This window comes from Capricornis sumatraensis, chromosome 13, assembly GCF_032405125.1.
Source record: "Capricornis sumatraensis isolate serow.1 chromosome 13, serow.2, whole genome shotgun sequence".
NCBI lineage: Eukaryota > Metazoa > Chordata > Mammalia > Artiodactyla > Bovidae > Capricornis > Capricornis sumatraensis.
This window is the reverse complement of record NC_091081.1, coordinates 61,438,756-61,454,442: the sequence shown is the minus strand read 5'-3', so window position 1 is coordinate 61,454,442 and position 15,687 is coordinate 61,438,756. Positions and strand designations below refer to the sequence as shown.

At 37.2% G+C, this 15,687-nt stretch overlaps 1 protein-coding gene across 2 annotated transcripts in view; it reads right to left on the bottom strand.

Moving 5' to 3' along the window:
- PDE7B (phosphodiesterase 7B) overlaps positions 1-14,828 on the bottom strand; it is a 247,656-nt gene extending 232,828 nt beyond the window's left edge. Inside the window, exons 1-2 of one of the 2 annotated variants that reach the window (XM_068985151.1) lie at positions 14,748-14,828; positions 14,566-14,626 (exon numbers count right to left, since the gene is read on the bottom strand). In XM_068985151.1, coding sequence (XP_068841252.1) covers positions 14,566-14,572 — 7 coding nt within the window. In that variant the 5' untranslated portion in view covers positions 14,573-14,626; positions 14,748-14,828. Of the gene's footprint in view, positions 1-14,565; positions 14,648-14,747 lie in introns of those variants that run through there. The other variant, XM_068985149.1, reaches the window with a different exon arrangement.
- Positions 14,829-15,687: the final 859 nt, after the last annotated feature.

The following is a 15,687-nucleotide window of genomic DNA, read 5'->3' as shown; positions in this document are numbered from 1 at the left end:
CTCATCCTCTGTCGTCCCCTTTTCCTCCTGCCCCCAATCCTTCCCAGATCAGAGTCTTTTCCAATGAGTCAACTCTTCGCATGAGGTGGCCAAAGTACTGGAGTTTCAGCTTCCGCACCAGTCCTTCCAAAGAACACCCAGGGCTGATCTCCTTTAGAATGGACTGGTTAGATGTCCTTGCAGTCCAAGGGACTCTCAGGACTCTTCTCCAACACCACAGTTCAAAAGCATCAATTCTCCGGCACTCAGCTTTCTTCATAGTCCAACTCTCACATCCACACATGACTACTGGAAAAACCATAGCCTTGACTAGACAGACCTTTGTTGGCAAAGTCATGTCTCTGCTTTTGAATATGCTATCTAGGTTGGTCATAACTTTCCTTCCAAGGAGTAAGCATCTTTTAATTTCATGCCTGCAATCACCATCTGCAGTGATTTTGGAGCCCAGAAAAATAAAGTCTGACACTGTTTCCACTGTTTCCCCATCTATTTCCCATAAAGTGATAGGACCAGATGCCATGATCTTTGTTTTCTGAATGTTGAGCTTTAAGCCAACTTTTTCGCTCTCCTCTTTCACTTTTATCAAGAGGCTTTTTAGTTCCTCTTCACTTTCTGCCATAAGGGTGGTGTCATCTGCATATCTGAGGTTATTGATATTTCTCCCAGCAATATTGATTCCAGCTTGTGCTTCTTCCAGCTCAACATTTCTCATGATATATTCTGCATAGAAGTTAAATAAGCATGGTGACAATATACAGCCTTGACGTACTCCTTTTCCTATTTGGAACCAGTCTGTTGTTCCATGTCCAGTTCTAACTGTTGCTTCCTGACCTGCATATTGGAAATCATATGCTGTCTAACACAATTATTCAATTCTACCAAGGCAGTGTAGAAACAGCCTTAGACAATATATAAATGATAGGGCACGGTCGTATTCTACTAAAACTGTGTATACAAACAAGTGACGGGCCAATCTTAGCCCATAGGTTGTTATTTGCTGACCTCTACTCTATAGCAAAAGAAACAGAAAAGGAATGAACTACAGCTATATGCAGCAGAATGGATGAATTTACAGACAATGCTGAAGGTGATGAAAAAAAATACGCTCTCTGATTCTATTTTTTAAAATTTCCTGTCAATGTATGGCAAAACCAATACAGTACTGTAAAGCAAAATAAAGTAAAAATAAAAATTTTTTTTAAAATTTCAAAGTTAGGGGATGGTGATGGAAGTCAGTGAGTCCGGATCTCTGGGAGATGATGTCTGGGAGGTGGTATGAGGGAAGCTGTCTACACTGATCTGTGTTGTTTTTACATGGATGTGTTAATTTTGTAAGAATGAAGTGTCTGTCTAAAAACTGGATATTCAATAAAAATGTAAGAAAAGAATTTTCTACCTAAATAAGTCAATAGCTAAATAAACTAACAGCAGAGGAACCAGAAGTGCTAGTCAATATACAAACTGCAATTTCAATTGTTGAGGAATAGCAAGCTATTGAGATATATAAGCTTGCACACATGTGCACAGATTAGTTTCCATTTACCAATGCTAAATTAATTGAAAAGTTGCTGTTTTAAAGATGCTCACATTTGAAATGAATTTTCCAAGAAGTTTTTCCTACAAGAATGCAAAGAAAATTGACACTCAAACTGTTTCTTTTCAAAAAAATAAATCAGATACTACTCCATTTCTAACAGTATAATTGCTACAGGGAAAAATCCTTTACTTATTGTAATGGCTTAAAATTTCATACAACTCTGTGTAGTTACAAGTTTGAGACCTGACCCTGAACTTTAGGAGTCCAGACGGTGGACTAGGTTGAGAGAAATTACTGGCTCCTTCTCAAAGCTACTTTCAGCCTTAAACTACTATGAAAGCAACGTATGAAAAAAGTAATCTCCTTCAAATACAGATTTGCTTTAGGCTCTGGGATGACCAAGTTCCAAATGTCTCCTAAACTATCCCCAACATGATCCTATTCATTCATATACTGTTGCCCAAAATCATATTGGCATTTCATTATCGATCATCTTGTAAACATGATCCATGAAAGAAGTCTCGTACAAAAAATACATACATAAAATAACAGATAAAGTAAAGGTAATTTTTCCAATGACTGCCTGGTGGAAGTAATTATTAACAAACCTGTTCTATAAAGAAAGTAGTAATGTGGAAAATGTACTTTTGAATTCAATATGTACTTCCAAAATGTTCAACTATGTTTTCCAAGTATTAAATTTTCTAAAAGAAGATAAAATATTCAAATGCATTTTGTTGACACTGCAATATAATTTTATGGTTTTTAAAACATTTTCCAGCTCTACTGAGGTAAGGTTTTAAAATATGCATTTAGGTATGCATTTAGGCTGCACAATATAATCTTTAAAAGGTTTACAACCTGGTGTTTTAATATATGTGTGTGTGTTCAGTTTTGTCTGAGTCTCTGTGAAATGGTTACTACAGTGAAATTAATTACCACATCCATCACCTGACAAAGTTACCATTTTTGTTTTGTGGTAAGAATACAAGATCTCCTGTCTTAGGAAATTTCAAGTATTTATAGTAGCTTTATTAACCATACTCACTATGCTAAACAATAGAACACTGTGACTTATTAATCTCATAACCAGAAGTTTGTATTGATGGAAGAAATTTTCACATATTGAGGTATGAGGAAGTCATTCTTGCTTATACATAATTCACCTTGAACTTTGAGCTAACCAAAACAGCTTGTTTGTGGCCTATTTGTTTGAACCATTAAAGAAAAGAAAGCATTTAAAAATCAAAATGGAGTAACTGTGATTCAGGCATCCAAAATGGAAGTAGGTGGCCATGGTGGATGTGGTTTCAGACACATTCTTGTATCACTGAGAACGTGAATATTCTGAACTGTATCACAGTCAAGGACATTACTAGCTGTTCTCAAAACAATATTTGCTAGCAAATGCCAGCTGCAACCTTATGGTCTCAAGGTCTACCCTTGTAACTGTGCAACCATTTCAGACCCCAACAAATCTTTGCTTAATATGCACCTTTACTGCCTGAACATGTGCTCAATTGTGTTCAACTCTCTGTGACTCCATGGACTGTTTATAGCCTTCCAGGTTCATCTGTCCATGGGATTCTCCAGGCAAGAATACTGGAGTGGGTTGCCATTTCCTACTTCAGGTGATCTTCCTGACCCAGAGATTAAACCTTTATCTCTTGCATCTCCTGCATTGGCAGGTGGATTCTTCAGCACTGCACCTCCTAGGAAGCCCCAATAAGCACCTTTACTTCGTGCCTGCTTCAATCCTAATATTTGGCAAATGACTTACATAATTTCATGGGTGTTGTATTTATAACCCTCCCTGCATTTTGTAGTCGAGCAGAATACAATTCAAGTACTTCTGGAATCTGCAATACAATTTTAGGAGGAAGCTTGGTATGGGAAATCTTTTCATATGCTTACTACACATAATGCAAAAACCCTCAGATTTTTAGTTTATGATTATCACTGAAATATGAAAATACTGATATATCCCAATCTTATCAAGTTCTATACTCTGTTAGCATTTCTGGTGTTATTTTCTTATACTTAAAAATGTGACAACCACTTTCAGAAATAAATTTTATACTGTGTTACATAGAATTAGAACCTTCAGAGTCCAGAATTTAGTTAAAGATAAAAATGATGATATATAAGATATCATAATGTTAACTATCTCATTAAGTTGCAAGTAATAAAAAGTTTTAAATTTTGACTGCAAACCGAAAGTATTAAACTCATACATGGTTGACTACCCAAAATTTGACAAAAATTAATTCTTTGCATTTGTTTATTATTGTATATAACCTATCTTTAGATTGCCTTTAAGATTTTTGAAGCAAAAAAAATCAGTAATTACTTTTTGATAGTGTTCAAGTTAGCCTCACAAAAGTTGAAAACTTGCATTGATCTGTCAGTGTGCAAGCTTTGGGCTTATGGAAACTGTGCTTTCTTTACCAGCAGTTAGCTATCTCATCGGGACTGACCTTTTGGGAAGTTGATAAAAATATCTCTTGGCATTTAGATATGACAAAATGTTATAGCTCAGAGATATAATTGGAGCAAATATTTACTTTATCTAAAATTATCTTTTTTATAATATAAATCAGTTTGTCTCATTTTTTGATAACTTCCCTATTTGTGAATGTTTATAATCGATACACATTAGTAAACATATACTTATACTTATATACTTATACCATCACAAGAAAGAGCAGCCCCCATTCATCACAACTAGAGGAAAGCTTGCATAGCAATGAAGACCCAGTACAGCCAAAAACAAATAAAAAACAAACAAACAAAAATCTCTAAAAAAGTATATAATCTATAAAAAATATTTACAGTGGAATACTATTAAAAGCTGTATTTCTTCCAATAAAAAGCCCAACATTATTTTTGGGTCGAGACAGAAATGACATTGTCTCTGGACAAATGGTGGTGATAGGGATTTTACCTAGAGATGCACTATTACATCAACTTTCACGGGAATCCTAGCAGAGGGCTGGGCATACCGCAGTGCTCAGGAAATATCTGATAATTACCTATTCTTCTAGGTAGGTTCTAATTGCCTATGCCCTGTGGGGCCAATCAAGATGGGCGGGTCATGGTGAAGAGGTCTGACAGAATGTGGTCCACTGGAGAAGGGAATGGCAAATCACTTCAGTATTCTTGCCTTGAGAACCACATGAACAGTATGAAAAGGCAAAATGATAGGATACTGAAAGAGGAACTCCCCAGGTCGGTAGGTGCCCAATATGCTACTGGAGATCAGTGGAGAAATAACTCCAGAAAGAATGAAGGGATGGAGCCAAAGCAAAAACAATACCCACTTGTGGATGTGACTGGTGATAGAAGCAAGGTCCGATGCTGTAAAGAGCAATGTTGCATAGGAACCTGGAATGTTAGGTCCATGAATCAAGGCAAATTGGAAGTGGTCAAACAGGAGATGGCAAGAGTGAACGTAGACATTCTAGGAATCAGAAAACTAAAATGGACTGGAATGGGTGAATTTGACTCAGATGACCATTATATCTACTACTGCGGGCAGGAATCCCTTAGAAGAAATGGAGTAGCCATGATGGTCAACAAAAGAGTCTGAAATACAGTACTTGGATGCAGTCTCAAAAATGACAGAATGATCTCTGTTCGTTTCCAAAGCAAACCATTCAATGTCACAGTAATCCAAATCTATGCCCCAACCAGTAACGCTGAAGAAGCTCAAGTTGAACGGTTCTATGAAGGCCTACAAGACCTGTTAGAACTAACACCCAAAAAAGATGTCCTTTTCATTCTAGGGGACTGGAATGCAAAAGTAGGAAGTCAAGAAACACCTGGGGTAACAGAAATATTTGGCCTTGGAATAAGGAATGAAGCAGGGCAAAGGATAATAGTTTTGCCAAGAGAATGCACTGGTCATAGCAAACACCGTCTTCCAACAACACAAGAGAAGAATCTACACATGGACATCACCAGATGGTCAACACCAAAATCAGATTGATTACATTCTTTGCAGCCAAAGATGGAGAAGCTCTATACAGTCAGCAGAAACAAGACCAGGAGCTGACTGTGGCTCAGATCATAAACTCCTTATTGCCAAATTCAGTTGTAAATTGAAGAAAGTAGGGAAAACCGCTAGACCATTCAGGTATGACCTAAATCAAATTACTTATGATTATACAGTGGAAGTGCAAAATAGATTTAAGGGACTAGATCTGACAGATAGAGTGCCTGATGAACTATGGACAGAGGTTCATGACATTGTACAGGAGACAGAGATCAAGACCATCCCCAAGAAAAAGAAATGCATAAAATCAAAATGGCTGTCTGGGGAGGCCTTACAAATAGCTGTGAAAAGAAGAGAAGTGAAAAGCAAAGGAGAAAAGGAAAGATATAAACATCTGAATGCAGAGTTCCAAAGAATAGCAAGGAGAGATAAGAAAGCCTTCCTCAGCAATCAATGCAAAGAAATAGAGGAAAACAACAGAATGGGAAAGACTAGAGATCTCTTCAAGAAAATTAGAGATGGGCTCGATAAAGGACAGAAATGGTATGGACCTAACAGAAGCAGAAGATATTAAGAAGAGGTGGCAAGAATACACAGAAGAACTGTACAAAAAAGATCTTCATGACCCAGATAATCACGATGGTGTGATCACTCATCTAGAGCCAGACATCCTGGAATGTGAAGTCAAGTGGGCCTTAGAAAGCATCACTATAAACAAAGCTAGTGGAGGTGATGGAATTCCAGTTGAGTTTTTTCAAATCCTGAAAGATGATGCTGTGAAAGTACTGCACTCAATATGCCAGCAAATTTGGAAAAAGCAGTGACCACAGGACTGGAAAAGGTCAGTTTTCATTCCAATCCCAAAGAAAGGCAATGCCAAAGAATGCTCAAACTACCACACAATTGCACTCATCTCACATGCTAGTAAAGTAATGCTCAAAATTCTGCAAGACAGGCTTCAGCAATACATGAACCATGAACTTCCAGATGTTCAAGCTGGTTTTAGAAAAGGCAGAGGAACCAGAGATCAAACTGTCAACATCTGCTGGATCATGGAAAAAGCAAGAGAGTTCCAGGAAAACACTATTTCTGCTTTATTGACTATGCCAAAGCCTTTGACTGTGTGGATCACAATAAACTGTGGAAAATTCTGAAAGAGATGGGACTACCAGACCACCTGACCTGCCTCTTGAGAAACCTATATGCAGGTCAGGAAGCAACAGTTAGAACTAGACATGGAACAACAGACTGGTTCCAAATAGGAAAAGGAGTATGTCAAGGCTGTATATTTTCACCCTGTTTATTTAACTTCTATGCAGAGTACATCATGAGAAACGCTGGGCTGGAAGAAGCACAAGCTGGAATCAAGATTGACGGGAGACATATCAACAACCTCAGATATGCAGATGACACCACCTTCATATTTTGGGTAAACTCCTGGAGTTGGTGATGGTCAGGGAGGCCTGGTGTGCTGCAATTCATGGGGTCGCAAAGAGTCGGACACCACTGAGCCGCTGAACTGAACTGATGCACTTTACATCCTCTAATTCAGAGTAATATGCTTGGGCAACTGCCACTTAGTTTGCTTAAGAGCTGACCCATTCTTTGGCTGAGTTAGCAGAGGGTTTTAAATGCCATACCCATCAGCATTTGACACATCTGACCTACACATTACCGATGATTATGCTATTTCGACAAATGCGTCAGCAGGTATCCATTCAGCAAATATTAAGCTCTGATGAGGGGCTAAGTGGCTGGACACTGTTCCAGATGCTGAACACTGTTCCAGTAGAAAAACTAATTCCTTACTTTCATGATATTTACATTTACATTCTGTTTAAAAGGATGGGTGGTACCATGAGGCTGGGAGAGAATGATCAACAAACAAACATAAAATATGTCATCTGATGACAGGCACATTGAAAAATAAAACAAACCAAGCCCCTGGGTGAGTGATGAGGAGAATGCCTTCTTTACCATTCCTTGGGAATGTCCAAGTTTCAATTTTTCATCTTCTAAGAGTTAGAAAATATCATCCTTGGACATGGTAGTGGTTTAGCTGCTAAGTTGTGTCCAATTCTTGTGACCCCCATGACTGTAAGCCACCAGGCTCTTCTGTCCATGAGATTTCCCAGGCAAGACTACTGGAGTGGGTTGCCATTTTCTTCTCCAGGGGATCTTCCCTACCCAGGGATCGAGCCTGCGTCTCCTGTACTACAGGCAGATTTTTACCAACTGAGCCACCAGGGAAGCATATGCATATAGGAGGAGTGAGATGACGTACTCCCGCAATAAGAATGAACTGCTTCGTAAGTGTAAGCAAAGTTAATTCAAATTCCCAAAGTTTTTAATCTTGGTAAATCAAAGCTAAGCAACTTGAAAATCTGTCTTTGAGTATAGACCTTCAGTTTTACAAAGTTATGTACAAATAAAATAGTCCTTACACTAATCTTTCTTTAATAACCTATGAAGATGATACGCTTATTTCTAGATTGCAAACGTGTTCTTGAAAATATCTATTTACTTGAAGCAAACTGAAACAGAAAACATGCCAAAGCTGTTGGTCTGCATCACTCAGTTGTGTCCGACTCTTCATTACCCCATGGACTGTAGCCTACCAGGCTCCTCTGTCCATGGGATTTTCCAGGCAATAGCACTGGAGTGGATTGCCATTTCCTTCTCCAGGGGACCTTCCCGACCCAGGGATCGAACCCGGGTCTCCCGCATTGTAGACAGACGCTTTACCGTCTGAGCCACCAGCAAAGTCATAAAGAACACTACTAATATTAAATGAAATGAAAGCACTTAGAACATTTTAGCTATTGGTACTAATAGATTTATATTTCTAGAACCTCTAACAGTTTACTGAATGCTTTAATATTTATTATGCTATTTGATCCTTAACAAACCTAATAAGGTACATTATAATGTTATTATTACTTACTGTTCCATACTTGACTACTGGAAAAACCATAGCTTTGACTAGATAGAGCTTTGTTGCTAAAGTGAAAGTGAAAGTCACTCAGTCGTGTCCAACTCTTTGCAACCCCATGGACTATACAGTCCATGGAATTCTTCAGGCCAGAATACTGGAGTGGGTAGCCTTTCCTTTCTCCAGGGGATCTTTCCAAACCAGGGATCAAACCCAGGTCTCCCACATTGCAGGTGGATTCTTTACCAGCTGAGCCACAAGAGAAGCCTGTTGGTAAAGTAATGTCTCTATTTTTTAATATGCTGTCTAAGTTGGTCATAGCTTTTCTTCCAAGGAGCAAGCATCTTTTAATTTCACGACTTCAGTCACCATTTGCAGTATTTTGGAGGCCCCCAAAGTAAATTCTGTCACTGTTTCCATTGTTTCCCCACCTATTTGCCATGAAACAATGGGACCGGACGCCATGATCTGAAGTTTTCTGAATGTTGATTTTAAGGCAACTTTTTCACTCTCCTCTTTCACTTTCATCACATTAGGTTAAAATGATTTAATTTCACAAGTATTTGGTGAATAGCTATATCAATACTGCCCAATAGAAGCTAGATATAGAATATTCTATATCAAAGTTAAAAAGTACTCTCTAACCAACTAAACAAAAGAGACCATGATGCTCTAGCATTTGGTATTTCTGTCCTTTTTAGAGTGGGCACTAACAGTCAAACTGTCTACACTAAAGCCTCAAATTCCTTTCTAATTTATCCTTTCACACTCCTTGTGGCCTGCAACATGTCCTTCCTTCTTCACTCCTCAACTTTCCTGTATCTGGGCTTTTAAATACGGTCCTGTATCCACCTAGAACGCTGCCTCTTTCTTGGTCTTTGCATAGCTCAATCTATGTGTCATCATATGCCAACTGCATGCACTCTCTTCATCTTCTGAAATCCCAACACACTTTATTCCTTTTATATCACTTGTAACTCTCAAGCTAGCATTGCATATTTTGTGGTTTGGGACTTGAATCTCTGCCTGGACTGGAAACCCTCTGCGCTTCACTGGCCTTTGCATTCCCAGTGCCTAGCACAGTACCTTGCACATAGCAGATGCTCAGCGAATATCTGCTAAATGAATATTAGATGATGCCTTTGAGGCACAACATAATTTTGAAGAGTGTATTTAATGTTTTTAAAAATTGCCCTCACATAATGGTTTATCTTTTCAATTGCTTTTCTAAACACTGTTCACGTCATCAATAAATAATTTACTATTTATTTAGTAAAATATTGTTCATCAACAGTTTACTTATTTTCAGTTGTTTATTACTTATTTGTTAATTTATTAATGCATATGCTATATCTAGAGCATTATAGCAGGCAATGTCTCCTTATAGAACATCACATTCTGCATCACCAGGAAAACCTCTGGGCTTGAAGGAACAGATATTTTTGTTGCTACTTGGCAGAAAAACTATAAATTGTAGTCTAAAAGATGAAACAATTTCTAAGAGCACCCAGGTAAATTTTCAGAAGTAGGACCAGAAAGCAAGTCTCCCTGTGTTCATGTTGAATGTTAGCAAAATATTGATTTTATGGTTTTCTGTTGCTTTGAAAACTGATAATCACTTGAAACGATTTAATAAAAGATTTCAACCAGAAACATGACAATATGAACACCCCTTTCTAAGCCATGGCAGGTAAGAAAATACATACTTCTATGAAAATGGTATGATACCAATTAGCATGAAAGGAATCACACATGAAACAAAAGCAGAGCCACTGAAAATTCAAATTGTAAAATTATAAGGGAAAGAAAAGGCACCAAGTCTGATTGGGAACTCTTTTGAGAAACTTTCCCCTTCCAGCATTTAGCATGAGCGACTTCACTTTCACTTTTCACTTTCATGCATTGGAGAAGGAAATGGCAACCCACTCCAGTGTTCTTGCCTGGAGAATCCCAGGGACGGGGGAGCCTGGTGGGCTGCCATCTGTGGGGTCACACAGAGTTGGACACGACTGACACGACTCAGCGGCAGCAGAAAGAAGGTAGCAAATAAACTAAGAAGTGAATCAACATTGATCATTTTATGTAGTTTCTTCTTGGTTCTTTGTTCCTAATGTTTTCATTATACTTTGAAAAATAAAATTCTTTGAGGAACTGGCCACACTTCCTGCATTAATTGTGCAATGAGAGATCAGTTCTCTCCCACTTCCTTCTTCCTTTAACATCAGTTCATTACCCATATTTAAGGTGCTTACTATATAGTGTGTACATCTTACTATATAGTGTATACTCTTTGATATAGTTGTATAAACTTTGAGGTCTATCTGAACTTGAGAGAAATCTTATGACTAAAATTTTTTAAGAAGGAGGGGGATGGGAGTTTGAAATTTCAAATTCCTTAAGGGTTAAGGAAAGAAGAAAGCAACATTTATAACCGTTTGGTGCTTAACATTGTCCACACTTGTCCCCATGACAGAATCATTTTACTATACAGTAGAAAATAACACAACATATACTCCAATAAAAATTAATTAAAATAATAAAATTGGCTATTATGTACTTGAAAATAAAAGCCAAGATTTTGAGAACAAAAAAGTTAAAAGAGAACCTATATAAAACTGGAAAAGGATTAACTGATACAATCTTTTGGGAAAACCAAATTATTTGCAGTAGTAATTTGCTACTGTTTGTAATAAAAGTGCTGCTGCTGCTGCTAAGTTGCTCAGTTGTGTCCGACTCTGTGCGACCCCATAGACGGCAGCCCACCAGGCTCCCCTGTCCCTGGGATTCTCCAGGCAAGAACACTGGAGTGGGTTGCCATTTCCTTCTCCAATGCACAAAAGTGAAAAGTGAAAGTAAAGTCGCTCAGTCGTGCCCAACTCTTGGTGACCCCATGGACTGCAGCCTACCAGGCTCCTCCGTCCATGGGATTTTCCAGGCAAGAGTACTGGAGTGGGCAACTACTGGTAAAAAGGAGTACATAGTTAGTACTCTGTAGCTACCTCTTCAGTACATCTTTATTTACCTTCATATCCAACACAAACTATTCCCCTGAACGTAGAAACCTAAGACCCATACATGACAATATGGATTTGCTCTCATTTAAAATTGTTTTGAACTTAGAATTTCAGTAACTTCAAGTGAATTTTACACTTATACCTCATTGAACTTAATGACCTAAAGTCTGAGTTTGATGAGGTTGGCTTGTGAGGTAAACAACAGAAAGCATAAAAATGGTATTTTCTAAATGATCTGGGCCATACCAATGGGACAGAGGAAAACTGCAAACAGGTGCCTGACTAGTGACATTCTTCCCTATTCCATCTCAAACGTGCTGAAGCCAAAGCACAGCTGGGGTCCAGGCAGGAGCTCCAAACCTGGTGTGTGAGTGGATATAGCAGGGACCTTGGAGCGGGTGAGCCAAGAACTTGACAATTTAAAGCTATGAATGTCTCAGGTTGGCCTCCATTAGGGATCTCAATACTGGGGTGGTATGATGGTCAGGGGTGAAGTTTTGGAAATACAGGCTTTATTGGTTTGATTTTCTTGTTTCAAAATTTTAATTTGTTCATAAAAAGGTTATAACATGACTTGCAAAACCAGGAACTGCATTCATGACTTAGAAACACTTACAAAACTGAATAGTCCCTTTAAATAGCAGAAACTCCTATCCTTTATTGTTGAGGATAAAAAGTTTTCTCAAGATATGCTACAAGAAACCATAAGGGCTGGTCACAGATTCCTCTCAAAGGAAGCAAAAAATGAATTAAGACCTCAGACAGTGGTGAAGTGGAGCTTTATTGTTATTGTTGAGTTATATAGATGCCCTTTCTTGATAATATGCAAGATGTGGCCTCAGTTTTGGTGAGTTACATGTTCACACTGTGAGTTTCTCTTGTTTCTTTTAAAGGAATAAACCATTCAACTTGCCTTTTCATTATCTTCATGGTATTGCTGTGAAATGGTAGCCCTTCCGCTTCAAGTGAACACACTATTGGAGGGTTGATCCTCCTGTATTGATATCCATAATAATTTAATTTTGACATTCTCTTTCATCTAAGATTTCAAAGGATTTTTAAAATGGTTTAATTAAAATTTGCAGCTACCCTCTTAAAAAGATAAGCAGGAAAAAGTCTAAGTCTTTTGAGAGGTAGTCTTTTTGAGGGCATAATTTTAATTATTAGAGTAAGACATAGTAATATCTTCAAAATTCAATAAATATTTACCATCTACTTTAAAGGTAAAATGTGTAATTGTTCTTCCTATTCCATCTTTAATAATTCCATGTCCTTAAACTAATAAAAACTTCTAATATCATAGTTCCTTTATCTTATTTAGTTCTATATCCTTAAGAAAATAGAAATATAGTTAACTAATGAAACCTAAAAGCTTAATAATACACTGCCATTGTCAAAGATATCTATGTTTTGAAAGAGAACCCATGGCCTAATTTACTTAAATAAATGATCTAATTAAATAAGATGCTTAGGATGGACTTCACCTGTCACATATTGAAGTACTCAACTAAAATTCTTATGACAGTGGTAGCAATATAGAGCTGATTTATATAAATATTCTTCTGATCTTGGGATTTTGTGGAATTTGGCACATTCCTTGGGGGAATGCATTTGGTGGCCAGGAATATCTTCTTGTTGGGGATATAAATCATACCATATTATCTAGAAGAGAGGGAAAGATGATTGGCTTTAATTGAAATTAAGTCCACAGGCAGTAGCGGATAGTCTGTTTTGTCCTTTTCATAGCTATAAACTAATCAAACAACTCACACAGGAGGAAGTACAGGGAAAAATCCAATCAAAATAAGTGGTGCACTCATGCACTTAAAGTCATCATGAGTTCAAACTGATTCAAATTAGTAGATCATGTAGAAGCTATAATCAACATTTTAGTTATGATCTGCTTCAATTTTCTTTCAGTAAAATGAAGATTATAACAGGAACAACTTCTCCTGTTATTGTGAAAATTAAATGAGTTAGTTGACAAATAAATATGATATGGTGATAAGATGATTTCCTCAAAATCCAAAGTTGAGACATATAGCTGAACAAAAGAATTTTTTCTACTTCCATCTCTCTCTCATTTGTACCTATTATTAGGATTTTGAAGCATTTTTGTGGTTAAGAAAAAGGACTACTGGATATTTGACTTGGATTTATGGATGCTGTGCTACGTTCATTGTTCATGTGCTTCCAGTAAAATGTTCATTTTCCAATGGATGTGTTACTCCATAGCCATGTTGTTGTTTTGCGGTTACTTGTGTCTGACTCTTTTGTGACCCCATGGACTGTAGCCCACCAGACTCCTCTGTCCATGGTATTTGCCAGGCAGGAATACTGGAGTGAGTTGCCATTTTCTACCCCAGTGACAGAGTTTAGTGGCTCAAATAAGATCTAAATACTAGACCTAAAATTTTACAGTTTAAAAATGTTTATATCATGATTTAGATTTCTCACTTTGAGTATAAGTGCATCACTTATATTCTCTGACCTAGTTTTCTAATCTATAAAGTGAGGAAAATAATATCAACTTCCTTTTTAACAGAATCTAGTATATTAAAGAGTTTGTGAAAGGTATTGATGATATATCATCCTACAAAAAAACAAATTATCATTCATTATGAGGCTGTGATTTTTATTACTAATACAATATGACTAACTGTTGTGCTGACTTCATTTTAGTTCAAATGTATATTTCTCTCAGGCATTGTAAGTAAGGACTTTGTGCTGTGGTGTAAATAGTTTACTTATCTAGCATACCATCTCTAGTTTAGGATTTACAATGTGATTCTTCTTACGTTTACATTCGAGTTGCCTGAATACAAAGCACCCAATATAATGCTGATGATCCAAGAAAAATTTTGAAAGGCTCAAAAGCATGGTTCCTGAATTACTGAGTTCTTACAATCAAACTCTTTCTTTATCATCAAGTGTTCCACATATAAATGTATGATAGTAGTCTATAAACCTATAAAAGAGCCGATTACCCTCTGCAATATGAACGAGACAATCAGTAAGGCAACAGAACAACAGTAAGCCCACATGACATCAACATGCTTAACAGATTTAAAATGAGGAAACTTCTTACCTAGCATGCAAACACATTTGACATTCTGATCAGGGTTTTCAAACAAGATTTCGCCACACCTCTGAAACAGAAAGAAAGCCATCATTATTTTAAGATTTCCTTTTAGGATTCCCAAGGCAACATGTCCATGTCACCGGACATCACCATAACATTATTCTACTCTTCATGTTTTCTTTAGTTACCTGAATCTAGGCACTTGTCATGAGCAGAGACTTTCCTGGTAGTAAAATACCTAAGAGGTAAATTGGGAATAGACTGTTCCTGCATGCCTCATGCCCCTGCCTGGAGCTGACTCTGTGTGCCCTTCTGAGGGGTCACAGCCAGAGCACTCAGTGTCCAACAGTTTCTATTTCAATAGAAGATACGCAGTTTGTTCGATCTGATAATCTGAGGTTAATCATTCACTCTCAAAATTGGTCCTTCAGAGCTGAAATTATTCTAAGCTACCTACTCTGCAATCAAGCAGATATTTTCAAACACAAACCTCAGTGGTATACACTTAGCTCTCTGAACTTGCAGACTTTGAACTCTCTGTTCAAATAAAGAAATGATGAAAAAGCGGCATTCATAATGCTTTTCTAGAAGTATCAACTCATAGAAATATCAACTTTCTTATCTATATCTCAGTTCCAACTTGCTTGTTAAAATTTTTGTGCAAGACAAACTCCAGAGATGCAATCAGTTACTTAAGACTAGACCTCATTTATGAGTGTGATTGACTAATGGTTGGCACCCAAACATGTAAATAAATCCTTCAAATCAATAAGAGAATAACAAATAATCCAAAGGAAAATGGAAATAGGATAAAAGAGCCTGTTACCCTGTGAAGTAAAGGAAATAGGCAATTCATGGAAGAGGAATTCTGAATGGTCATTAAACAGAGAGAATATATTCCGCCACACCAATAATCAGGAATCAGCAAATTAAAGATAAAAATAAAGAAGCCTATTTTGACCCCAAAGATATGGGAAGACAGAAATCTGGCAGAAACAAGTATGTAAAAAAATGTAGAAAAATGGATATTCTCATATACTGTGAGTTTTAGTATAAAATGATGGAATTATTTTGGAGAAAAATTGGCAAAATCTTTACTAAATTTCCACTTATTAATGACTGGATTTC